The sequence below is a fragment of the Ursus maritimus genome, unplaced genomic scaffold (assembly GCF_017311325.1).
Source record: "Ursus maritimus isolate PB19 unplaced genomic scaffold, ASM1731132v1 scaffold_1, whole genome shotgun sequence".
Lineage (NCBI taxonomy): Eukaryota > Metazoa > Chordata > Mammalia > Carnivora > Ursidae > Ursus > Ursus maritimus.
In genome coordinates this window covers 85,583,407-85,611,006 of record NW_024423343.1, presented here as the reverse complement: position 1 = coordinate 85,611,006, position 27,600 = coordinate 85,583,407, and the positions used below count along the sequence as shown (strand labels likewise).

The window sequence follows — 27,600 nt, the reverse complement described above, 5'->3', positions numbered from 1 at the left end:
TCATAATGGGTATAGTGTAGTGGGTAAGCGTGCAGGTTGCTTGAGTCTGAGCCCTGACTGCAACACTTACTGGCTCTTTGACTATGGGCAAGTAATTTACCTCTCCAAGCTTCATCTGTAAAAGAAGATAAAGGTATTAATTACCTCACAAGATACTGTGAGGATTAAAATGATCAATGTACAGGGAGTGTTTAGAATAATGACTGGCCAAAGTAAACATTCAGTAATGTTAATATTAATCTCTTTCTTTCTCTGTCTCTCAAAAAAATGGGCTCTATAAAAGATAGATAATGCAAAAGTAGTTAATTGACTCTACTTCTCTAGATGTAATAGTCCGATAGTTTAGTTTTTAGGGAAATGATGATAGAGTGACTTGAGGTTCTGGGATAGTTGAGATCATCCTTGAGAACATGCTTAGTAAAATCACCTCCATCATGAAGAAGTTCCCATAGCACAGATGAGCTCACTACATGAATTCCATATGATGTATTTAGCATCAGTTCACGTAGGACAAAGGGCAGAGCAGGATGCTCCATAAAGTATCGCGTTATACTTTGTCTCAGATAACATATATATGCTTCTACATTATGAACACTAAGAATATTATTATGAAAAATACGTAACATCAAGATCTTTCCAACTCAAACCTTTAATAAAACTACCTCCCAGAAAATGTCATAGCTCAGATATAAGTTTTAAAAAATACTATTAATTACAAGTGTTTAAGGCAGGCACTTTAATCCTCTAAATTTACCTATAATATTATTGACTAAAATAAATACTCTTATTTAATTTGAGAAAAATGGGATTTTGGTTTTAATCACAATTATCATACTTTTTTTTAATCCTATAGATCATAAAACAAAGAAGTTTTATGAGTTATTCCCTATTATTCATCTTAACATAATTAATTTTAATAAAATACACTTAAAATTATTTTTTAAATCATTCGATATTAAGTTGTCTGATAAGTGAAATCTAATATATGAGCTAACTACAAAAATTTTTTTTAAAAAAAGGCATGGCTTTAAAAATAACTTTACTAAGCAATCTCAAATGTATGTATTATTCTGCTTATAGTATCCAGGTACTTGTCTTTGAATAATAGGAACAGACACAGATCCAAAGAGTAAGAGCATTTAAGGAAGGCAGAGTTTCCAGCAGCTAGTTCTATTTCTCACTAGAAATTTCCCTATCTTCAATCATCTAAACCTATGTTTGTCTTATTCATCAGGAAGTCACTATTGATCCCTAAAATATATCTTCCTATGGAATAAACTAGGGCTTTCTCTGTAAATTTAGCATGCTTCAGTATAAAAAAAACAAAAAACAAAAAAACGTGTGGTAGCCACAGTTTGAATAATTGCCTTGTTAAATCATCATAGGTGTTATCAATGCAGTTTTCACTGTCATCTTTCTGTCATCGCCATCATCATCATCATTATCATCTCCATTACCATCCTTATCTAGTATTTGCAGGGTTTTGATAAAGAACCTCAAAATATCCATCATGAGGAACATGATTTGCTCTCAAGTACAGGGACCTGGATTCCACAGCAAATATTCCCATGGCACCGAAATCAATAATACATCTCTCTCCCATTCTCACTGAAATTATGTTTGGCTTCTTCTAATTCTTTTTCCTAACAGAAACTTCATTATGTTCAGATAGCCACCATTCCCCATTCCCTCCCCATCCCACTCCCTCGCCACCACCAAATCCCACGTGACTGAGGGAAATGGAATACACTTCCAGATCTTGGGGTGGATTCTGATTAATATAAATCCAAACAGCACATGGTATTCTCCCAGCAACTGAGACTGCTCCATGTGTGAGAAAGCAACCTTATTTAGCCCATTCAAATTGGAGTAATAGATTTGTAGTCCATATTAAGGGGTCAGATTTCTTTCTTTTTCCTGCTGCATGAGAATAAGTAAGCAATTTTCCTCAGTTGCTACTGGCAGCAACCTTATGACCATGGGGGAAAAGGATGTAGCTGTGGATGGCTGAGCAGAGTTATGGAAGGGATGTGGCTCTCTAATGATGTCATCGAGGTGTTAATTCAACCAAGCTTGGATCTAACCAAGCCTGGATCCAACCAAGCTTGCTCTTCTCTGGACTTCCTCTAAGTGAGAAAATGAATTCACTTGTCATTTAAGCAGGTAAAGTCAGGATTTTTGTCAGTGTCTAAAGTATTAGAAAACATACTGACCATTATTATACTATATTCACACTGTTTCAATGGTCTTTCTCTTCTGCCTCTGGTGTTACCCCTAACAATAACCCATTTTGTCCTCCACTCTCAGATTGAATTTCTGTAAACATTACATTTATTCAAAGTATGCTCCCAAACAAACAAGAAAACGAAAAATAAATACTAGCTTAGTGTATATCAATTAAAATCTAAGATAGCCAGTATGGAGAATACTGGCTTCTATGAGCTGGTAGCATACTAGCAAGCACAAATAGAAGAATAATTATCATTCAGAACTCTGGAAAGAGTTGGAAATAGAGTGAGGAAAGTTCATGGTGTTTGTAGCCTTTCCAGAGAAGAGGATGTTTAGGTTCTAGGAATTTGGCACCACTTATTTAGAGAAATTGCCCCAATATGAAGATGCCTATTGTTCCATTTATTAGCCAGGGTTTAATATACTTGTTTTTCTGATTAGATGTTTGCCAGACAAACTTTTAATAGATTATGTGGATTTGTGAATGTATCAAGAGGAAATATAAACCTAATGAAAATAACTCATTCAAGGTAAAATGATAAACCTGAATTCTGAACATCCAGGGGAGTTTAAAAAACATTGGCGAAACATGAACCCACTCAATTTAAAATACCTTTTAGAAACAAAGTCTTTGACATGTTATCCTCTTCTACATTTAATTTGTTAGTAACCAAAAGACAAGAAAATAATAAAATCAGATAAAATAATAAAATCAGATAGTGGTTACAGTGGCAAAGACAGTCATCTGTCACCAGAAGCTCATAGCTCATGCCACTCCAGAAACCATATTTTCTAGCTACTTGCCTTCAGATGTGACCAAGTGACTAGATGTCACTAACTATGACTATAACTGGAATAATAAAGGTCGCTACTGAGCTAGAAATAGAAAAAAGAAAAAAGGCAGATGTGCCTTTTCTCTCTCTGGTCAAAAATCAGAGGATTCTCTGGGAGAAGATATTTGCAAATGTCTTATCAAATAAGAGGCTAGCATCCAAAATCTATAAAGAACTTATCAAACTCAACACCCAAAGAACAAATAATCCAATCAAGGGCAGAAGACATGAACAGACATTTCTCCAAAGAAGACATCCAAATGGCCAACAGATACATGTAAAAATGCTCATCACCACCCAGCATCAGGGAAATACACAACAAAACCACAATGAGGTACCACCTCACACCAGTCAGAATGGCTAAAATTAACAAGACAGGAAATGACAGATGTTGACGAGGATGTGGAAAAAGAGGAACCCTCTTATGCTGTTGATGGGAATGCAAGCTGGTGCAGCCACTCTGGAAATCAGTATGGAGGTTCCTCAAAATTTGAAAATACAGCTACCCTACGACCCGGCAATTGCACTACTAGATATTTACCCCAAAGTACAAATGAAGTGATCTGAAGGAACACCAGCACCCCAATATTTATTGCAGCAATGTCCACAATAGCCAAACTATGGAAAGAGCCCAGATTTCCATCAACAGATGAATGGATAAAGAAGATGTGGTATATATACACAATGGAATACTACTCAGCCATCAAAAAATGAAATGTTGCCATTTACAATGACATGGATGGAACTAGAGGGTATTATGCTAGGTGAAATAAGTCAATCAGAAAAAGACAATTCTCATATCATCTCACTCATATGTGGAATTTAAGAAACAAAACAGAGGATCATAGGGGAAGAGAGGAAAAAATAAAACAAGATGAAATCAGGGAGGGAGACAAACCATAAGAGACTCTTAATCATAGGAAACAAACTGAGGGTTGCTGGAGGTGAGGGGGTGGGGGATGGGGTAACTGGGTGCTGGTCATTGGGGAGGGCATGTGATGTAATGAACACTGGGTGTTACATAAGACTGATGAATCACTGACCTCTACCTCTGAAACCAATAATATATTATATGTTAATTAATTGAATTTAAATTAAAAAAATAAGAAAAAAATCAGAGGATTCTCAGGCCCTAAAGGATAAGGAGCCACAAGATGAAAGGAGCCTCCATCTTTGAATCATCACATAGAAAAAAACTGCCTGACAGCTAAGAACACATGCATTGGACTCTAACTTGAGCGATAAAACAGAAAACAAATAAATGGGATTTCTATTGTGCTATCCACTGAAATTTATAGCAGTGAGTGTTACCATAAAAATTCAGAAGTTAGTAGCACAAGTACAGAACTACCTTAACAAAAATTTAAAGTACATAACATTGGTTTCATGGTTAAGGCAGCAGCATCAATGTAATTATTGTTCAGGACTGAAAATAATAAAGGTTAAAAATACTTATTAAAAAATGTCATTTGTAACATCTTGATAAATATATTGGAAGAAAAAAACAAATGCTTTTTGAGCTTGTGGATTTAAAGAAAGAAGTTTAAAAGTACAATAGTAGTAGTTGTATTAGTTGCTACATGCTTACTTTAGCAAGATATTATAGAAAAAAAAAGTATAAGTTAAAATTGGCTGGTTAATAGCAAACACTGAAAGGGATAGTCCAAGTGCAAAACTGAGGCCCCCCCAGGTTTGGAAAGCGAGTTGTTTCTAGGACCTAAATAGTAAGAAAAAATACTGAAAATGTCTTTGAGCACCAAAAGCCAATTAAGAGTTCCAATTAAACAGAAGAATTTCACCTTCAGACAAAAGATGTTTACTCCCCACTGAAGCATTGTTTTCACGCCCCACAGTAACCACAAATAGGTTGAAAGAGAAAAGCAAGAGTGTGAGGTACAAAGAAATAATTTGAGTTTGATAATTATTTCTAGAATATAACTTAGGATACTGGTATATAAAGGTAATGAGAAGCAAAGAAATAAAAATTCTACTAATTTTTAGGGAATTTATAACCACAAAGTCATGACCCTAGCTTACAAAATTCTTTGTCCCCTCAAACCTTTAAACAACTTGAAAGGAACAAGAAACAGTCTGTGAAATATATAGAGTCCACAGGGGGAAAATATTCCCCATTGCCAATTTTGTATTGGCACACATTGATGTATTGATGTATTGAATACAACAGACAAGAAAGAACCTCCCAGGGGAAGCATAGGTAAAGAACAATGGACAAGGGGAAATGTTACAGGGAAAGAAGCAGCATCTAGACAAAATACTTCCAAACCGCCGGGGCAGGAGGGCCTTCCTTTCCTTGCCTGACAGGATTTCATTATTGCTTTATGCCAATGACTACTGTGTGCTTCCAATCTTCTTTTCTAGCTGATAATTTTGTTTTGTTTGTCATTCTATCACTGGTCCATCCATTTATATAGTGTATGGAGGGGACAGTGGGTACAGACACCTTTTCTTTTGGTTCATAGTTTGTTGTATACAAGGAAGCACAAAAGGTCATCATGAATAGGATTACTCATCACCTAGGGATCCTCCACTCTGGTCTAAATGTAGTGTATTCTATGTATAGGATTAGATATGTAAGGTTGCATATAGATATCTGGTAGCCAGAAGAGAAGACTGTGGTAGAAATGGCAAAGTATTTATTGAAAGCTCCCATTTCCATAGTCTGGTGGTGTCATGGGCAAGAAAGTGCCTAGTCAGGTGCTACATTTAATAGCTATAGTCACCATGCTGTACATGTGTACTTACTTATATTGTAACTGAAAGTTTTTTCTGGCCACTTTCCTCCAGTTCTCCCTTTCTCCAACTTCTGCCACTGGTAATCACAAGTCTGATCTCTTTTTCTATGAGTCTATTCTGTCATGTTTTGTTTAGACGTCACATATAAGTGAGTTCATACAGTATCTGTCTTTCTTTATCTGACTTACTTCACTTATTATAATGTCTTCAAGGTCCATCCACGTTGTCACAAATGGTAGGATTTCCTCTTTGTTTTTTCTTTAATGGTTCAATAATATTCCACTCTTTGTGTGCGTGTGTCAGTGCATACGTGTGTGTGTGCGTGCATGCACACATGTATGTGTATATCACAAATTCTTTGGATAAAAATGCAATGATACATTGATAGATATGTTCTTCCCATGTCATGGCTATTGTAAATAATGCTACTGTAAAGATGAGGGTGCAGATATCTTTTTGAGTTAATGTTTTTATTGCCTTTGGATATATTCCCAGAAGTGGAATTACTGGATCATATGGTAGTTCTATTTTTAATTTTTGAGTATCCTCCATACTGTCTTCCATAATGGTTGTATCAATTTACAATTTACAACTTCCCACCACTAGTACATAAAGGTTCCCTTTTCTCCACATCTATGTGAGCATTTGCTATTTTCTTTCTTTTTGATGATGACCATTCTAACAGGCATGAAGTCATATCTCATTGTATTGTTAATTTGCATTTCCCTAATAACTAGTGATGTTGAGCATCTTTTCATGTACCTGTTGGCCTTTATATGTCTTCTTTGGAGAAATGTCTATTCATGTCTTTTACCCGTTTTTTAATGGGGTTGCTTTTTTCTTTTCTTTCTCTCTTCTTAATTTTTTATTGAGTTGTGGGAGTTCTTTATATATATTTTGGTCATTAACCCCTTATCAGATACAAAGTTTGCAAATATTTTTTTCCCCATTAAATAGGTTGTCTTTTTACTTTGTTGATGGTTTCTTCTGCTGTGCAGAAGCTTTTTACCTTGATATAGTCCCACTGGTCTATCTATCTATCTATCTATCTATCTATCTATCTATCATCTATCTATCTATCTATCTATCTATCTATCTATCTAGTTAGTTAGTTGTTTGTGCTTGAGATGTCATATGCAAAAATTAATTACCAGGACCTATGTCAAGGAGTTTTATTCCTATGTTTTCGTCTAGGAATTTCATGGGTTCAAGTTTTATGCTTAAGCTTTTTATCCATTTCAAGTTAATTTTCGTGAGTGGTGTGAAATATGAGTCTAGTTTCCTTCTTTTTACATGTGACTATCCAATTATCCCAGCATAGTGTATTGAAGAAACTGGCTTCTTTCCATTGAGTATTCTTGGCTCTGTTGTCAAATATTAGTTGATTGTACATGCTTGCATTTACTTCTGGATTCTCAATTCTGTTCCATCGGTTTATTTGTCCGTTTTAATGTCAGTACCATAGTATTTCAATGACTATGATTTATAGTATACCTGGTACTCAAGAAGTGTGATGCCTCCTGACTAAACACAATTTTTACAAGTGCTTACAAAGACAATTATCTCACTAAAACTGAAAGAAGACCAGATACCCTCAACATTTGACTTTTTCCTTTGCATGATTAAAAAAAATATCTTGAGTAAACACTACTTGACACTGTAAAACATCCACCTTGACCCTAAGGCCAGACCAATTTCTCCCTAGTCAAACCACTAAGAATCTGGCTCAAGGGAAAATATCAATTTTGGATCAATATCCTGCAAGGCTCAGCAGTCAAGCAGAACAAAATATAGCTCAGCATAAAAGCTGTTTTTTTTTTCTTCTCGTTCTTGTTCTTATTCTTTTTTTTTTTCGTTGAATATGGTTATATAACCTACAGTAAAATCCTGAATTTATGTTAAATGTGAAAGAGTGCTAATATACAAGGGGAATGGTGTCAAGTACTTATTTTATTGTTGTTAATTTTTGTCCTTTCCCTTGTGGTGGTGTTTCCAAACCAAGATTTTCTACTTTTTGAAAATAACATTTGTGCCTGACCCATCATTTATCTCATAAACTTCAAATAAATTACAGCTTAGCATTTTGTTTGTTATTTAGAGTGGAGTTTTTTTTTTTTTTTGTAAACTATAGTAACTATATCTTCTGGTTATAATATTTGATATTTGAAGCATAACTCTGTTATACTCCAAGCTCGGTAAGAGTATATATCACATTGTCATCTTTGATGCCCTCATTACACCTGAGTGAAAAGAGGAAATCCATCCACATATTTTCAAATCAGTACCACTGGCTCATATGCACTTCTTGTTTTCACAGAACTCTATGTAAGAAACAATTAGAAATAATTTTAAACTACTTGGAAATATAAAATTATTCTTTTCTAATAATGGCACAGATTCTTCCAGTATGCAAACTATTCTCTGGCAGAGAGTATAAGAGCTTTCATGCCACTTGAGAATCATTTTATAAGTGAAACAATAATTTGCTTAATGTTACCCCAGTGGCTCAGATTATTCACAGATATTCCAAAAGTGTTGGAGAATCTGATAGAATAAAAGCTACCATCAGTTTCTTAGAGTGTATCTTTAAAGATAAAAATAGTGATACTAGGACTGCTATCCAGAGTACTCCCACCCCAACTTCTTCTTTGTATTGCAAAATGTTACTGGGAAAAAAAAATGCCATTTGCTTGAAAAGAGATAAGAAAAATATTTCTCGATATGAGTTTGAATGGCCTTGGCCAAAAGGGAATAGAGGAGTTCTCCTAGAAAAGGGAATAAAGACTTGAGACAAGGTATTTGTACATATTCCAGACAAGTTTAGCTAAGTTAAAAGAGACCCCCTAAGTGCCTGGGAAGAACAAGAAAAAGTCAAAGAAGTGCACAGAAGAGACAAATATCATACAGCAGTGGTTGTAGTAGATAATGTTCGTTCTTAATTCATTTTTCTTTTTCCATGTTAGCTTGGTCCCAATTTCACTCCCATGTTGTTCTGTCTTTCACATGCCAATGGTTAAAAAAAAAAAAAAAAGGCTTTTGTTGTCCCATTCAGGTAGGCATCTACCCCATTTCTGAATAAGAAGACATACATGTATGTCTCCTTAGGAGCTCTTCTACACCCAAGGGAAATATAATGCTCCCCCCCTTTTTTTCCCCTTTTCTTTATTTTGAACTGAGTATCTTGTTTCTACACAGGATCCCTAGAACTTCAGTATAGCCATTTATGACAATAGAATTAGCTTGAAAAGCACACACCAAAGATAACATCACAAAGAGGTAAACGGACACACATTCTTAATGATATTGTTGAGCCACTAAAATAACCAATACAGGACTGTCTTATACCTAGATTTTTACGTGATATAATAAATTCCTTCATAATTTAAGTTACACATTGTTATTTTTTTTTCTATTACTTTATTTATTTGAGTGGACATCATTAATCAGAGTGAGAATTCAGAGAAGAAATCTCTTTTATAGGGAGTGGCTAGAAAGATGGGAAGATACTAAATATAATTACTAGAAATAGCACTGTGAACTCAGTAATTTAGAGATAAGCTTAACAAGCACCAAAAATTTAGAGAGTGAAAAAGAGAGAGAGAAGAGCAAAGAGAACAAATAGAGATGTAGAATGTTTTGCATTATTTTGAGTTATTTGTATTATTATGAATGATGTGAGCTAAGAACACACCGAGAGTTGAATCAATTTGGGGTAAGTTTCCAGTAAAGGCTGTAGTGAACACAAACCACTCCAAATTACTCTTTCATAATCCCAGGATAATCACAATATAATTTGTATCTGAAGGGGACAGTGATTAAAGGCAATACCATACATGAACCTCCACTTGAGAAGAGGCCTGGAGAGGAATTTGGAACATTTGACCCTAGACAAAATGAATTAATGAGAATAATTTGAGTCATATATAAAACAGCTAATATGGATTTATACCCTTGAGTGAGTCTTTGAACTACTAACTTCACTCAAAATAGTGCAGACCATGAAACACAAACTTGCATATCCATGTTGTCTTGCCTAATCACATTAGCAACTCCTGAAAGGAACTTCGGATTGAAAAGTGGCAGTGATAACCCTCCTGAAGTACTTAGTAAACTGGCCGATAGGTAGATGCCTATTGTTTAGATAATTCTCTATGAATTAAATGCCATCTAGGAGTGCTGAAGTCAACCAGAGAAGGTAGTAGTAGTGTAAATAGGAGATAAGCATAGAGATATTTAGATTGATTATGGACAGATAAAACAATGAAAATAGAGCTAACATTATAATGATACTCAGTTGAATTCGTTGTTACAGATAAGAAAACACATTGGTAAGACTTGGGGGATAATTAATACAAATTTATAAGACTAAGGATGTAGTCACTGCACTCCATTAATTACCCACTGAGTATAAGAAGTGAGCAAATAACTTCTTGGTACTCTTCACATAGGTGAATTTGGAGGTCCATTCACCTGAATCCTGCTCCTATGTGCAGGACCAAGACTGTTCCAAAGATATACTAACAACGCAAAATACACTTTCAGCAATTAGTTTTGTTCATCTATCTATCTATCTATCTATCTATCTATCTATCTATTTTTTAAGAAACTTCAAGTTCACTATCTCCAAGAAGAAAATTAGAGCAAGTCAACACATAAACTCAGTAGGATGATTACTGAAGTTATTAAAATGTCTACCTTTTCTGAGTTTTCTTCTAATAAAAAGAAATAAGCAAGAAGATTTTGAGGGAGGCTAAGTTTACAGAATTTTCAAGAAACTTTTTTTGTGGGTATGTGTAGAGGATAGTTCTTCCTCAAAAAGTTAGGACTCACAATTTGTAATCTATCAAAATGTGAATATGAATGCCTGAAGATTAAGGGTGCTCATAAATTACAGATGAGTATACAAGACTTCAAGACTGATGCTTCCATGAGGAAAACAAAAACATATAGTGGCATGTCTTTAGATACTTCCTAATGTTCAAACCCATAGCAACTTCAGAACCATCTGAGTCATCAAACTAATAGATAGCAGTTAGTTGTGGGGGTGTAGTCTATAGATTCAATTTACCCATCGTACAGTCTGAGAAGATTAACAGACAAAGGTCAGCAACAGCCCTACTATTACAGATGAATAGTGAGTGCAGGCTCTAATTTGGAGCCTAGGCTAGCTCTAGGAGCCACTTAATAGAATTGAAAACCTGATATCTACCCAGAGGATCTCCTTGGTATAAAACCCCTTTCAGGGGCATGGGCAAACCTGCCTCATTTCTGGTTTCCCACATTCACAGAGTATCTTAGATTAGAATTTCTTAAGTCCATTCTACTCCCTGATAGCTGTTTACTTTGATTCTATCTCTAATTTCTCATCTATGATCAGTTTTGCCAGCAGTAGGAATCCAGGTAGATGATGGGAAAAAGTTTATTAACTATTTAAATACTGTCAATCACTCCTGTGTGCATTCAACTTCAAGACTTGAACTTCACTCCTCTGCTTTCTGGTCGTTGGCCTGCTTTTATAGAGAACTAAGATGATGACACTTTACCCTGGTTCTCTACATGGGGTCATAGATTCACAAATAAATCCTACAAACACTCTGTCATTCATGCTCTTCAAGTCAAAAATCCAGCCCACATAGAAAAATGGTATACATTATACTTAGAAAATATCAATTCCTGCTGTTTTTTNTGAAAGGGGAGATTCCCCTCTCCCTCAGGTTAGCCAGCTGACATAACTCTACTGAGTTGGGGTTATATACATGCTACCACACATCTGCCAAGATGCATTTTTCCCAAATTGCCAAACCAACTCCATTATCATCATTAAAAGTAAAAGTTAAAAGTATAGCCAACTAAAAGATATTTTTTTCAGTGCAGCTTTTGAAGAAGTAAGGCAACTCTCCCTCATTTCTACTGCTACTAAGGTCAAGCTCTAAGAATCAGGTTTGACTTTAAATATATTCCAATGTTTTCTGAAGTTATAAGAGAACGAGCCAAATATATATCACTCACCCCATACAATTAAGAAAAGGTAGGAGAAATTTCACTGGTGGCACATGTCCCCTTTAATAAATCATGCAGAGTTGTTCTAGCCTTGACTATTCAATATACTCTGGACCAGGCCCAAAAGTAGAAGTTAAAGGAAAAGCCTACTGTTCCTATCCTAGATAGTACCGTACTAATCTTAGCCAAATTTCTGATAATAAGAGAAAGGTAGAATATATTTGAAAGAGTTGTATTACAAACCGGTTTATATTTATAAAAGAGCAGAGCTCTGCTGTCTCTGATATCTATGATTCATGATTGAAAAACTGTTAGAGACGTAGAGCAAACTCAAACAAAAAATTCCAAAGAACTTATTGTGATAAATGATACATGACAAAATTGCATTTAAACAGTTACTAGGCCCAAAGGCATCCTGCAGAGAATAAGTGCAAACAATATGGGGATTTTCTACTCCTAATTCCTTTGATAAAAATGACAAAATATGTTTCTTTCATGTAATGACAGAGAAACAGGAAGCTTGAGAACATAAAATACGTTGCTATTCAGAAAGGGAGATGGCGTTCACATATATTATATTTCAGATTGACAGTTTTATTTAGAAAGGGTCTCTGGATCTTTGTTTTTAAGAATGGGGAAGGATAAGATGGTAGAATGAGGGGAGAAACACAATAGCTTCACCTCTTAACATTTTTGGCAGATAAGACTGTCTAAAGGCTAATTCGAAATTCAGTTAGCACATCCAGGGAAAAACATGCAAGCAAATATATTTCTAAACAGAATTCCAAAAGAATGCTGTTAGCACATTTGTAAATTTCCAGTTCTTTCTTACTACCCTTATCCAACAACCCAAACAAATCAGTTTAAATACAACTTCTTTCACTAATGTCTTTTGAAGCATCACTGCAGTCAGATTGAGTCAAGTCACCATCTGCTGCAAATACAAATAGAGCTACATTCAAGAATTATATTACACAGCCTTCCTAGCAAAGTTCTTATGTGCAAGCTGTTCTTGTCAAAATCAGAACCATTGTGATGATGCATCTTAATATTCAATCAGACTTTAAGTAAAGAGTGACAAAAGTCCACATATGGATGACAGCTGTTTCTTCTGTAAATATTTTCCCATTTATTGAATGGAGGCTTATGGCAGTTCAGGATATACTCCATCAGACATTTCAGCCTGAACTGCTTGGGGACGATTAAAGCAGTAACAAGGATAAAATTTCCGTTTTCAAATCTTTGCTACAACTTACATCTGAAAACACAACAGCTCCTCCAATTAAAATTGTACATTATGTCATTAATTTGAGATTTTCCTTTGCCCAGTACTGACTGGAGAAACAAATGAATTTATAAGACTCTACATCTTTTTTGCCCCTTCCCCTCAATAATGCCATAGTTTTTATAAAATCGAAGCGTAATTCCTATATTGATTTTCTAATCATATAACAAACTTGATGGGAATTTAAACATTTATGACCATATTTTGACAAATTGTGAAATATTTTAAAAAGATTAATGAGCCTATTAGCTAAAAGAAGGTCAGATAAGACATCTTTTTAACCAACAAAGAGGCTTGCAAAATTAGAAAGTCAAAAAAAAAAAAAAAGAGAGAGAGAGAGAAAATGAATTCTGATGAATTTAGTAACTCCATAATTATATAGTATTTACATTATCAGCAGTTAGAGGGGGAAAAAACAACAACAACAACATTGGTTTCAACTAAAAGATGACCTTAATGTTTAAGTAGTACCCATGAACTTGTATTATGCCCCTTTTAGAAATCCCAAATGTGTTGGATGTAAGTTTGTTAATAGTACAACTTTCAAGTAGTATTTCTGAAGCTTGCTAACTACAAGGTCTACTGCTAAGGGAACTTAAAGTCTTCTCTCTTTAACCTAAAACTACCCTGAGGCTCTTGTCTGGTGACCCCAAAGCAATTCTTAAGAGGGTGACAGGTTGTTTGTATCTCAGGTTAGGCCAGCAATATTAATGTGTTAAGGAACTGATATTCCCCAGCTTCTGCATGGTAAATTGTAGCCCTTTTTTCCTCCTTGCAATGCAGTTGTTGAAATCGACATTTAAAAATACTTTAAGCCTACAGCCTTATATTCCACAAAGCCCACCAGACACTGATCTATTATATTTTTTGATCTATTACATCTTTAATTGGTAACTACTTAAGATCAAACAATAAAAAAGAATTTCTTACCCTGCTATTGGATCTACTGCTATTGCCTTAGGATTATGAAGCTCCAGGTCAATCAGGGTGACACATACAGACCCGTTGTAATTACAAACAAAGATCCGGTCACTGACATGGTCCACGAAATAGAGATTTCTGGTAAGCCAGTCAATCGCCATTTGTTGCACATCTGAAAAACACACATACACAAAATCATTGCGTTACAGGTGCAAATTTAGTATCATAATACAAAGAGTACATAAGTATGCCCAAACCATCACAGGAGACATTCCAAAAGTAAAGGTAATTTTATGATTAAAAAAAAAAAAAAACCTGCAAAGATAATTATTTGCTATGCCAAAATAAGTGATTTTATTATTCTGTAAAGTAATGACTACCTTTTAATACCTTTCTTCTCAAAGGACTGAAGATGATCTAGGCAAATCGGCAAATAATCTCTAAATCTTAAAATACAAGTATGTACAATAAAAATCTTTGTCCTAGTTCCCCCATTTATGCTAAATAGTTCATTCAACCCAATGGTTCAATGACATAGCCAAACTCTTCAGTTAATAAGAGTGAACTTTCTATAAGTCTAAGAGTAAACCCATATTTTCAGATCCTCTTCCATCAAAAAAAAAAAAAAGAAAGAAAGAAAGAAAGAAGAAAAGAAAAGAAAAGAAAAGAAAAGAAAAGAAAAGAAAAGAAAAGGAGGAGTGGAAAAGGTAGAAAAGGAGATCTGTAAGATCTCTTTGTTTACAAAAAATATTCAAAGCGAAAGGAGGGTGATATGTTTTTCAATGGCAAACATAGGCATTATAAAACAGGCCTGCTCAAAGATGAATTCTCTAGAATGTCTTCAATAGTACTTTCTATGATGAAGGAAATATTTTACATCTATGTTGTCTAATAAAGTAGCTATTAGCCAAATGTGTCTACTGAACACTTAAAATGTGACTAGTGTGACTGGGAAGCTAAATCTGTATTGTATTTCATTTTAATGATCTCAGATTTAAATTTAAAAGATGTAGCTAGTGGCTACAATGGATAGACCAGGTTTAGGAGAATGTATTTGTGTTTGACTTGAATATCTTCCATTTGATCAGACCTATACCACTGGGGAATTTCATGCTAATTTGTAGATATTTATCTGGTAGAAAAGATAACCCAAAAAGTTATGGTCATACTGCCCTGTGAGGCATTAACCATTTTGATGCTCTCCTACAAACTTTATTTATATATTCTTTTTCCTTAAAATGCCTGCAAATATTCAATTCCACTAATGCTCTTAGATCTGCTGGGATGGTTCTCTCAGTAATTCCATAAATAAATTTCTGGCTCATACTTATTCTTGAATTTTATGACAGTCATGTTTTTTATCTATTGGAAATTATACTTCGATACCTCCTTGTTTAAACTTACTATGGATCTGTGATTCATTCACTAAGAAGTTTCCTTCTATAATCTCAACCTAAACATTCTTCCTACTCTGTTCTTCAAAATACTTCCTTAGTAACATGCTGCTTCAGTGAATGATACCTTTTCAACCGAAAGACTGACATAGATGCATGTGTCATTATTAGCACTCTTAATGGTATATTGTCAAAACAAGGTACAGAAAGTAGCAACTTTGTGGGAATTTCTATCATGGCTTACAAGGACAAGCACGGAGTGGATATTGCAATTCACTGGACACAAATCTTCAAGCTATCGATTACAGTTTCATTCCCGAATTGTACAGTCTTTATGGAAACATAACCATTTAAATGTTCCACAAACTACATGCAGCTTTTTTCAACCAGTTCAGCAATCAGGATTTTTAAAAAGCTGAACTATTTCTCTGTCTCCAGAAATCTGCAAATGCATGCTTTGTTTGTTTTTTATTCATTTTACCTTATTATACCAACTAGAGCACAGGACCCACTGTTTCAAATGTCATTTTAAATACCTTGGGTTCAGATAAAGTATGTGTCAGAGCCCATTCAATGACCCATCCCTCCTGCTAGGCATGCAGTTTGTGTAGTCTATGCAATTGTAATTTCAGACAAAAGGGCTTTTTGACAGCACTCACACCTTTTTTCAACTCTTCATCATTACAGAAAGATTCTCTGCTACTGAAACAATAGGTATTGTTAACAACCATCCAAGTCTGAAGCAACAAGGTCTCACTAAAGAACCTAATAATTAGCCAAACACTTAGTAATTGTGGGTATTGGCTTTGTTTCCTTTTCTTCTGTTTGAAGATTCTGTCTAGTTTTAATGTAATCTTTTATTAAGATTGGAGAATTGAGGCAATTAGGCAAAAAAGTTCAAGTAAGCAAGCTGACAGATACATAGATAAGTAAGTAAATAAATTTGGCTGAAATTAATTTATATGTTTCAGGAGATAGGTGAATCTTCCAGACAATGGATTCAGTATTTCTTTTTAATTTTGCTGAAATAGAACCAAGATCATAGGAAACTGGTAAAGATAATTGTAATCATTTTATGACATTATGAAAAAAAATCCCAAATTTGTAGACCCTTATTACTTAATATATTAACAGGAATATATTTAAATTTTTGTTCTAATAACAATAATGTTATTATTGTTATTAGAACAAAAATTTAAATATATTCCTGTTAATATATTTCCTAGTTGCTTTTTATTCCTTTTCCAACTGAAGTCATCCTCTAGTAGACACCTCAAAAAATTAATTAATTTTCCTGAGTAATGTATCTTTGCTTAACTTACAATTTAATAGTGATCAGATCCCAGTCTCTATGAATTTAGATATTAATTTGTACACTGATAAATTGCAAATAATTTATGTCCAATAGAGATGCAAATGATTTCCATCAGGTAGTAAAGATAACCCTAATTTTATTGTCCAGTATGACATTGACTAGTTCTATATCTAATTTTAAAATCTTAAATTAATATATTTTTATTTCATTGATTGTAAATACTTCAGTCTCTTCTGTACTCTTTTGAACCAGATTTACCATCCTTCTGGTTCTCATTAGTGAGCTAAGTGACTCCTTAACACATATTCACTATATATTTGTACAAGTCGTGTTTTTAACTTTTTAGAAAGTTACACATTGACAACATATACTTCTTGATTTCTTTTCAATTTATTTGCTATATAATCTTCCACTTGCCAGAGATGGAAAATGCAAATGTCCACAAGAAGGAGAAAGATAAGATAACTAAGCAAAACTTGTTTGAAGGAACTATGACAATGCTAGAAGATAACCTGGAGTACACATCCACTTAAAAAGGTAGGCTCAATTCCAGCTGATTGTTTTGACTTCATAGAAATGCTTCATTATTTCAAAGGAACCCAAAATACAGTCTGTTGCTGCCTACAAGAGACTCACTTCAAATCTAAAGACACACACTGACTGAAAGTTAAGGAATGGGAAAAGATATCCATGTAAATGAAAAGGAAGAATGCTGAGGTAGAATGCTTACATCAGGCCAAACAGACTTTAACAAAAAACAAACATACAAACAAAAAGTTGCAACAAGAAACAAAGAAGGGCATTACATAATGATAAAGGGTAAATCCAACAAGAAGATATAACGTTTGTAAATATTTATGCACCCAACATAGGAACATCTAAATGTATAAAACAAATATTAACAGATACAAAGGGAGAAATTTATAGAAAAACTATAATAGTAGGAGACTTTAATACTCCACTTGCATCAGTGGATGTCCAGACAGAAAATTAATAAGAAAACAATGTCCTTGAACAACATATTAGAACAGATAGACTTAACAGAATACTTCAACTAAAAACAGCAGAGTACACATTCTTCTCAAGTGTTCATGGAATATTCTACAGGATAGATCACATAGCAGGGTATACAACAAATCTCAATAAATTTAAGAACACTGAAATCATATGAAGTATCTTTGCTGACCATAACACTATAAAATTAGAAATCAATTATAAGAAGAAAATTAAAAGAAAAGGAAACACAAACAGCATGCGATTAAACAATCCATATGTCAATGAAGAAATTAAAAAAGAAAAAATAATACCTGAAACAAATGAAAATGGAAACACAATTGTCCAAAATCTATGGGACACAGCAAAAGCAGCTCTAAGAGGGAAATTTACAGAGATACAGGTCCAGTTCAAGAAATAGAAAAATATCAAAAAAAGCCCTTCTAGCCTTACACCTAAAGGAACTAAAAAATAAAACAACAAACAAAACCCAAAACCAGTAAAAGGAAGGAAATAATAAAGATTAGAGCAGAAGTAAATACAACAGAAACCAAAAAAGAACGGCCCCCAAAAGCCCCAAAACAAACCAAACAAAAACCAATAGGACAGATCAATAAAACCAGGAGCTGCTGGTTTGTTGAAAAGATCAATGAAATTGATAAACCTTTAGACATATGACTCATCCAAAAAAAAAAAAAAAAGACTCAAACAATCAGAAATGAAAGAGACATAATAACTGACACCACATAAATACAAAGGATTATAAGAGATTATTATGAAAAATTATAAGCCAACAAATTGGACAACCTAACAGATAAATTCCTAGAAACACACAACCTCCCAAAACTGAATCAGGAAGAAATAGAAAATCTGACAGACCAACTACCAGCAATGAATTTAAATCAGCAATCAAAAAATTCCCAACAAACAGAAGTCCAGGACCAGAAGTCTTCACAGGTGAATTCTATCAAACTTTTAAAGACAAGTTAATACCTATTGTTTTCAAACTATTCCAAAAAATAGAACAGGGAAGACACCTTCCAAAGTCATTCTTTGAGGCCAGCATTACCCTGATATCAAAACCAGATAAAGATATCACTAAATAAGAGAACTACAGGCCAATATCTCTGACGATCATACAGGCAAAAGTCCTCAACAAAATACTGGCAAACCCAATCCAACAATTCATAAAAAAGCATACACTGCAATTGAGTGGGATTTATTCCTGGGATGTGAGGGTGTTTCAGTATTTGCAAATCAATCAAACTGACACATCACATCAACAAGAGAAAGGATAAAAACTATATGGTCTTTTCAATTAATGGAGAAAAAACACTTAACAAAGCACAATACCCATTCATGATAAAACCATCGACAAAGTAAGTTTTGAAGGAACATGCCTCAACATAATAAACGCAATATAAGAAAAACCCACAGCTAATATCATACATAATGAGGTAAAAACAGAACTTGTCTCCTAAGATCAGGAACAAAACAAGGGCATTCACTTTCACCCCTTTGTTTCAACATAGTAGTGGAAGCCCTAGCCACAGCAATCAGACAACAAAAAGAAATAAAAGCCATCCAAATTGGTGGGGAAAAAATAAAACTTTCAATATTTGCAGATGAGAAGATACTATATATATAAATGAATTCAGTAACGTTGTGGGATATAAAATCAATATACAGAAATCTGTTGCATTTCTGTACATAAATAATGAAGCAGCAGAAAGAGAAATTAAGAAACCAATACCATTTTAATTGCATCAAAATAATAAAATGCCTAATAAATTTAACCAAAGAGTTGAAAGACCTGTACTCTGAAAACTATAGAACACTGATGAAAGAAATTGAAGACAAAACAAAGAAATAGGAAGAATTTCCATGCTCATGGATTGAAAGAACAAATATTGTGCAAATGTCTATACTACTCAAAGTAATTTACAGATTTAATTCATTCCTTATCAAAATACTATCAGCATTTTTTTGCAGAACCAGAACAAGCAATACTAAAATTTGTATGGGACCATAAAAGACCCCCCAAAACACCCAAAGCAATCTTGAAAATGAAGAACAAAACTGGAGGTATCACAATCCCAGATTTCAACATATACTATAAATCTGTAATAATCAAAACAATATGGTATGGGCACAAATATAGACACATAGATCAATAGAACAGAATAGAGGGCCCAGAAATAAACCTATGATTATATGCTCAACTAATCTTCCACAAAGGAGGCAAAAATAGGCAATGGGAAAAAGATAATCTCTTCAACAAGAAACAAAACAAATAAACAAAAACAAAGTTATCTTCCTCCTTTGTTAGGAAAAATGGACAGCTACATGCCAAAGAACGAAGCTGGACCACTTTCTTACATCATATATAAAAAGAAACTCAAAATAGATTAAGGACCTAATATGAGACCTGAAAGCATAAAAATCCTACTACAGAGCACAGGCAGCAATTTTTTGACTTGGCCATAGCAGCATTTTTCTAGGTATGTATCCTGAAGTGAGTAAAACAGGAAAAATAAACCACTGGGACTACATCAAAATAAAAAGCTTCTGCACAGAAAAGAAAACAGTAAAACGAAAAGACAGCCTACTAGAGGGGAGAAGATCTTTACAAATGACATAAATGATAAAGAATTAGTATGCAAAATATATAAAGAACTTATGCAACTCAGTGCCAAAAAAAACCCAGACATAATCCAATTAAAAATGGGCATAAGACAGCAACAGACATTTCTCCAAAGAAGGCATACATATGAACAACAGCCACATAAAACAGATGCTCAATACCACTAATCCTCAGGGAAATGTAAGTCAGAATGGCTAAAATCAAGAACACAAGAAACAGCAAGTGCTGGTAAGGATGTGGGGAAAACAAAAATCCAAAAACCTGTGCACTGCTGATGGGAATACAAACTGGTGAAGCCACTGTGGAAAACAGTATGGATATTCTCCAGAAAGTAAAAAATAAAATTACTATATAATACAGTAATTCTACTACTGGGTATTTACCCAAAGAATATGAAAACACTAATTCAAAAAGATACATGAACCCATATGTTTACTGCAGCATTAATTATAATAGCCAAATTATGAAAGCAGCCCAAGTATCCATCAAGTGATGAATGCATAAAGAAGATGCAGTGTGTGTGTGTGTGTGTGTGTGTGTGTGTGTGTACACATACATAGGAGCATATGTACAATGGAATACTACTCAGCAATAAAAAAGAATGAAATCCTTCCATTTGCAACAATGTGGATGGATCTAGAGATTACAGTGCTAAGTGAAAAAAGCCATCAGAGAAAGACAAATACCATAGGATTTCACTCATCCATGGAACTTAAGAAAAAAATAAATAAATAAACAAAAACAAAGAATAAAGAGACAAACCAAAAAAGAACTCTTAACTATAAAGAGCAAACTGTAAGGTGGGGGGGAGGGGGGATGAGTGAAATAGGTGAAAGGGAGTAAGAGTATACTTATCATGAAGAGCTCTGAGTATTGTATAAAATGGTTGAATCAATACATTGTACACCTGAACCTAATATAACACTGTATGTTGACTACACCGGAATCAAAATTTTATAAATAATAAAGTGGGTTCCTTGTAATTAAAAAAAAAAAGAAAAAAGAAATAAAAGTCATTCAAATGGTTAAGGTAAAGTAAAAAATTGTTAAGGAAAAAGTAAAACCGTTACTATTTTTAAATGACATAATACTATACATCAAAAAATTAAAAAAAAAAATCTAAAGCCTCTATCCCAAAACTATTAGAATAAATGAATTCAGTAAAGTTGCATAATACAAAATCAATAGACATATATCTACTGCATTTCTATATACTAATAATGAACGATAGGAAAAGAAATTTAGGAAATTATCCCATTTATAATGACATAATAAAGAATAAAATATGGAGGAATAAACTGAATCAACAAAGTGAAAGACTTATACTCTAAAAACTCTAAGACACTTATGACATAAATTGATGACACAAATAATGGAAAGATAAATTATGCTCACAGATCAGAAGAATTAATATTATTAAAATGTCTTTACTAAGGGGGAGGGAAAAAGATGGCAGAGGAGTAGGAGACCCTGTTTCAGCTGGTCCCCTGAATCGAGCTGGATATCTACCAGACCATCCGGAACACCCACGAAATCAGCCTGAGACGTAAGATACATCTGGATCTCTGGATCTCTACAAATGAACATCTCCTGTGCTGGGTTTTGAGGTACAAAGCAGGGAGCTGGGAGTCTGTGCACGGATATCGGAAAATAAATGGAAGCGGGAGGGAGCCGCTGCGCTCAGGCGCCAGGAAACGGAAGCCTCCTGTGCTGGGGAGTGGGCGGGACTCCCCGACCTGTAGCCAGAGCAAAACCAGACTGAAATCGGGAGCTCAGGAGCGTGTGCGCAGGAACTGGGGGTGGCTGGTGGTTTTAGAAGCACAAAAGGCAGAGACATGCCAGCCCTGGGAGCAAGGACTGGGAGAGTGGCTGTGGGGAGCACAACCGGGACGCTGCGGGTTTTCAGCAGCACCAACAGAAACAGAGTTAGAGTGGCCAGGAGAGCTCAGTGAAGAACAGACTTCGATCTCTCTGTTCTGAGACAGAGGCTAAGATACGGCTGCTGCTACTGTGACTCTCAGAAGAGTCACAGAAAGCCGCCAGGGAAAGCTGCCAGAGAACAAAAGCCCGGAAAAACTGGTTCTCACTGTGCCCACGCCCCCCCCCCTCCCATACACACACAGGGGAGAGGGCAACTCTACCCAAACAGGGTTGCCTGAGTATCAGTGCAGCAGGCCCCTCCCCCAGAAGGCAGGCTGAAAAAACAAGAAGGCCACATCCCTAAGGTCCCTATAAAACAAGTACATCTTGCTTGGGTCCTGGTCAATAATTTGGCTCTGTCCATCCCCGCAACCACACCTCATCAGAATGACAGGAGGAGGAACCCCCAACAAAGGAAAGAAACAGAGACTGCGGCCTCTGCCACAGAACTAATAGATACGGATATAACCAAATTGTCAGAAATGGATTTCAGAGTAACAATTGTCAAGATGATGTGTAGGCTTGAAAAAAATAATATTAGCAAAAATATAGAATCTCTAAGGGCTAAAATGAGAACAAATCTGGTGGAAATTAAGAATTCTATGAATGAAATTCAGTTTAAACGGATGCTCTGATGGCCAGGGTAAATGGGGCAGAAGAACGAATTAGTGAGTTAGAGGATGAGATGATAGAAAAGAAGGAAAGAGAAGAAACATGGCTTAAAAAACTCCACTTTCAAGAAAAAAGACTACGGGAGATTACGGACTCAATGAAACATTCCAATGTCAGAATCATCAGCAACCCCGAGGGGGTGGAGAAAGACAGAGGTCTAGAAGAGATACTAAAAATTGTAGCTGAGAACTTCCTTAATCTGGCAAAGGAAACAAGCATTTGTGTCCAAGAGGCAGAGTGGACCCTACCAAGATCAATGAGAACAGACTGACACCACGTCATATAATAGTGCAATTCTCAAATCTTAGATCCAAGGAAACAATCTAGAAAGTGGCGAGGGGGAAGAGATTCCTCATGTACAGAGGGAGGAACATCAGAATAACGTCATACTTGTCTACAGAGACCTGGCAAGCCGGAAAAAGCTGGCAAGACATATTCAGAGCACTAAGTGAGAAGAACATGCAGCCAAAGATTCTTTATTCAGCAAGGCTGTGATTCAGAATGGATGGAGAGATAAGGAACTTCCAAGACCGGCAAAAACTGAAAGAATATGTGACCTCCAAGCCAGCCCTACAGGAAATATTAAGGGGGGGTTCTATAAAAGTGAAAAGACCCCAAGAGTGATACAGAACAGAAATTTACAGAGACAATCTATAGAAACAAGGACCTCAGAGGCAACATGACAACATTAAAATCATATCTCTCAATAATCACTCTCAATGTGAATGGCCTAAATGCTCCCATAAAACATCACAGGGTTGCAGATTGGATAAAAAGACATGACCCATCCATATGCTGTCTACAAGAGATTAATTTTGAACCTAAAGATGCATCCAGACTGAAAGTGAAGGGATAGAAAACCATTTTTCATGCCAACGGACCTCAACAGAAAGCTGGGATAGCAATTCTCATATCAGACAGATTAGATTTTAAGCTAAAGACTGTGGTTAGAGATACAGAAGGACACTATGTTATTCTTAAAGGGTGTATCCAACAAGAGAATCTAACAATTATAAATATCTATGCCCCCAACAGGGGAGCAGCCAGATACATAAGCCAACTCTTAACCAGAATAAAGAGACATATAGATAATAATATGTAGGAGACCTCAATACTCCACTCTCAGTAATAGATCATCTAAACAGAAAATCAACAAAGAAACAAGAGCTTTGAATGACATACTGGACCAGATGGAACTCATAGATATATACAGAACACTACATCCTAGAACAACAAAATACTTATTCTTTTCGAATGCACATGGAACTTTCTCCAGAACAGACCATATACTGGGTCACAAAACAGGTCTCAACTGATACCAAAGACTGAGATTATTCCCTGCGTATTTTCAGACCACAATGCTTTGAAACTGGAACTCAGTCACAAGGAAAAATTTGAAAAAAACTCAAACACTTGGAAACTAAGACCCATACTGCTTAAGAATGATTGGGTAAACCAGGAAATTAAAGAAGAACTTAAGCAATTTATGGAAACCAATGAGAAGGAAAGCAAATTGGTCCAAAACCTATGGGACACTGCAAAGGCGGTCCTAAGGGGAAAATACATAGCCATCCAAGCCTCACACAAAAGAATAGAACAATCTAAAATGCAGTCCTTATATTCTCACCTTAAGAAGCTGGAGATTGAATAGAAGAATAGGCCTAACCCCTGCACGAGAAGACAATTAATTAAGATTAGAACAGAGATCAATGAATTAGAAACCAGGAGCATAGTAGAGCAGATCAACAGAACTAGAAGCTGGTTCTTTGAAAGAATAAATAAGATCGATAAGCCACTGGCCAGACTTATTCAAATGAATAAAGACCCAAATTAATAAAAGTATGAATTAAAGGGGGGAGATCACGACCAACACCAAGGAAATAGAAACAATGATTAGAAACTATTATCAACAACTATATGCCAATAAATTAAACAACCTGGAAGAAATGGATGCCTTTCTGGAAACCATTAAACTACCAAGACTGAAACAGGAAGAGATTGATCATCTAAACAGACCGATTAATTGCGAAGAGATTGAGGCAGTGATCAAAAACCTCCCAAAACACAAGAGTCCAGGGCCTGATGGATTCCCCAGGGAATTCTACCAAACATTCAAAGAAGAAATAATACCTATTCTCCTGAAGCTGTTTCAAAAAGTAGAAATAGTGGGGCGCCTGGGTGGCACAGCAGTTAAGCGTCTGCCTTCAGCTCAGGGCGTGATCCCAGCGTTATGGGATCGAGCCCCACATCAGGCTCCTCCGCTAGGAGCCTGCTTCTTCCTCTCCCACTCCCCCTGCTTGTGTTCCCTCTCTCGCTGGCTGTCTCTCTCTCTCTGTCGAATAAATAGATAAAATCTTTAAAAAAAAAAAAAACAAAAAGTAGAAATAGAAGGAAAATTGCCAAACTCATTCTATGAGGCCAGCATTACTTTGATCCCAAACGAGGCAAAGACCCCATCAAAAAGGAGAATTACCGACCGATATCCCTGATGAATACGGATGCCAAAATTCTCAGCCAGATCCTCACTAATAGGATCCAACAGTACATTAAAAGGATTATCCATCACGACCAAGTGGGATTCATCCCTGGGATGCAAGGGTGGTTCAACATTCGCAAACTTATCAGTGTGGTAGATCACATTAATACGAGAAGAGACAAGAACCATATGATGCTCTCAATTGATGCAGAAAAAGCATTTGACAAAATACAGCATCCTTTCCTGAATAAACCCCTTCAGAGTGTAGGGATAAAGGGTACATTCCTCAATTTCATAAAAACCATCTATGAAAAGCCTACAGTGAATATCATTCTCAGTGCGGAAAAGCTGAGAGCCTTTCCCTTAAGATCAGGAACAAAAGGATGTCCACTCTCACCATTATTATTCAACATAGTTCTAGAAGTCCTAGCAACAGCAATCAGATAACAAAAAAGAATAAAAGGTATTCAAATTGGCAAAGAATAAGTCAAATTCTCTCTCTTCGCAGATAACATGATACTTTATATGGAAAACCCAAAAGACTCCACCCCCAAATTACTAGAACTCATACAACAATTCAATAATGTGGCAGGATACCAAATCAATGCTCATAAATTGGTTGCATTTCTATATACGAATAATGAGACTGAAGAAAAATTAGGGAATCAATTCCATTTACAATAGCACCAAAAACCATAAGATATCTCAGAATAAACTTACCCAGAGAGGTAAAGGATCTATACTCTAGAAACTACAGAACACTGATGAAAGACATTGAAGAAGACACAAAAAGATGGAAAAACATTCCATGCTCATGGATTGGAAGAATAAACATCGTTAAAATGTCTATGCTACCCAGAGCAATCTACACTTTCAACGCCATCCCGATCAAAATACCAATGACATTTTTCAAAGAACTGGAACAAACAATCCTAAAATTTGTGTGGAACCAGAAAAGACCCTGAATCGCCAAGGAAATGTTGAAAAAGAAAAACAAAGCTGGGCGCATCACGTTGCCTGATTTTAAGCTATACTACAAAGATGTGATCACTAAGACGGCATGGTACTGGCACAAAAACGGACACATGGACCAATGGAACAGAATACGGACTCCAGAAATGGACTCTCGGCTCTATGGTCAACTAATCTTTGACAACGCAGGAAAAAACATCCAGTGGAAAAAAGACAGTCTCTTCAATAAATGGTGCTGGGAAAATTGGAGAGCTATACACAGAAGAATGAAACTTGACCACTCTCTCACACCATACACAAAGAAAAACTCCAAATGGATGAAAGACCTCGATTTGAGACAGGAATCCATTAAAATCATAGAGGAGAACATAGGCTGTAACCTCTTTAACATCGGCCACAACAACATCTTTCATGACACGCCTCCAAAGGCAAGGGAAACAAAAGAAAAAATGAATTGTGGGACTTCATCAAGATAAAAAGCTTCTGCACAGCCAAGGAAACAGTCAACAAAACAAAGAGGCAACCCAGGGAATGGGTGAAGATATTTGCAAATGACACTACAGAGAAAAGGCTGGTTGGTATCCAAGATCTATAAAGAACTTCTCAAACTCAATACCCAAGAAACAAATAATCACATCAAAAAATGGGCAGAAGATATGAACAGACACTTTCCCAATGAAGACATACAAATGGCTAACAGACACATGAAAAAGTGTTCAAAATCATTAGCCATCAAGGAAATTCAAATCAAAACCACATTGAGATAGCACCGTATGCCAGTAAGAATGGCAAAAATTGACAAGACAAGAAACAGCAAATGTTGGAGAGGATGTGGAGAAAGCGGAACCCTCTTCCACTGTTGGTGGGAATGCAAGTTGGTACAGCCACTTTGGAAAACAGTGTGGAAGTCCCTCAGAAAGTTAAAAATAGAGCTACCCTATGACCTAGCAATTGCACTACTGGGTATTTACCTCAAAGATACAGACGTAGTGAAGAGAAGGGACATATGCACCCCAATGTTCATAGCAGCATTGGCCACAAAAGCTACACTGTGGAAGGAGCCAAGATGCTCTTCAACAGATGAATGGATAAAGAAGATGTGATCCATATATACAATGGAATATTTCTCAGCCATCAGAAAGAACAATTACCCAACATTTGCAGCAACATGGACAGGCCTGGAGGAGATTAT

The 27,600-nt window shown here is 35.5% G+C and overlaps 1 protein-coding gene across 1 annotated transcript in view; it reads right to left on the bottom strand.

The window, feature by feature from the left end:
• LRP1B (LDL receptor related protein 1B) overlaps window positions 1–27,600 on the bottom strand; it is a 1,456,161-nt gene that overhangs the window by 896,133 nt on the left and 532,428 nt on the right. Inside the window, exon 6 of the mRNA XM_008695867.2 lies at window positions 14,032–14,194. Within this exon, the coding sequence (XP_008694089.2) occupies window positions 14,032–14,194 (163 nt within the window). The remainder of the gene's footprint in view (window positions 1–14,031; window positions 14,195–27,600) is intronic.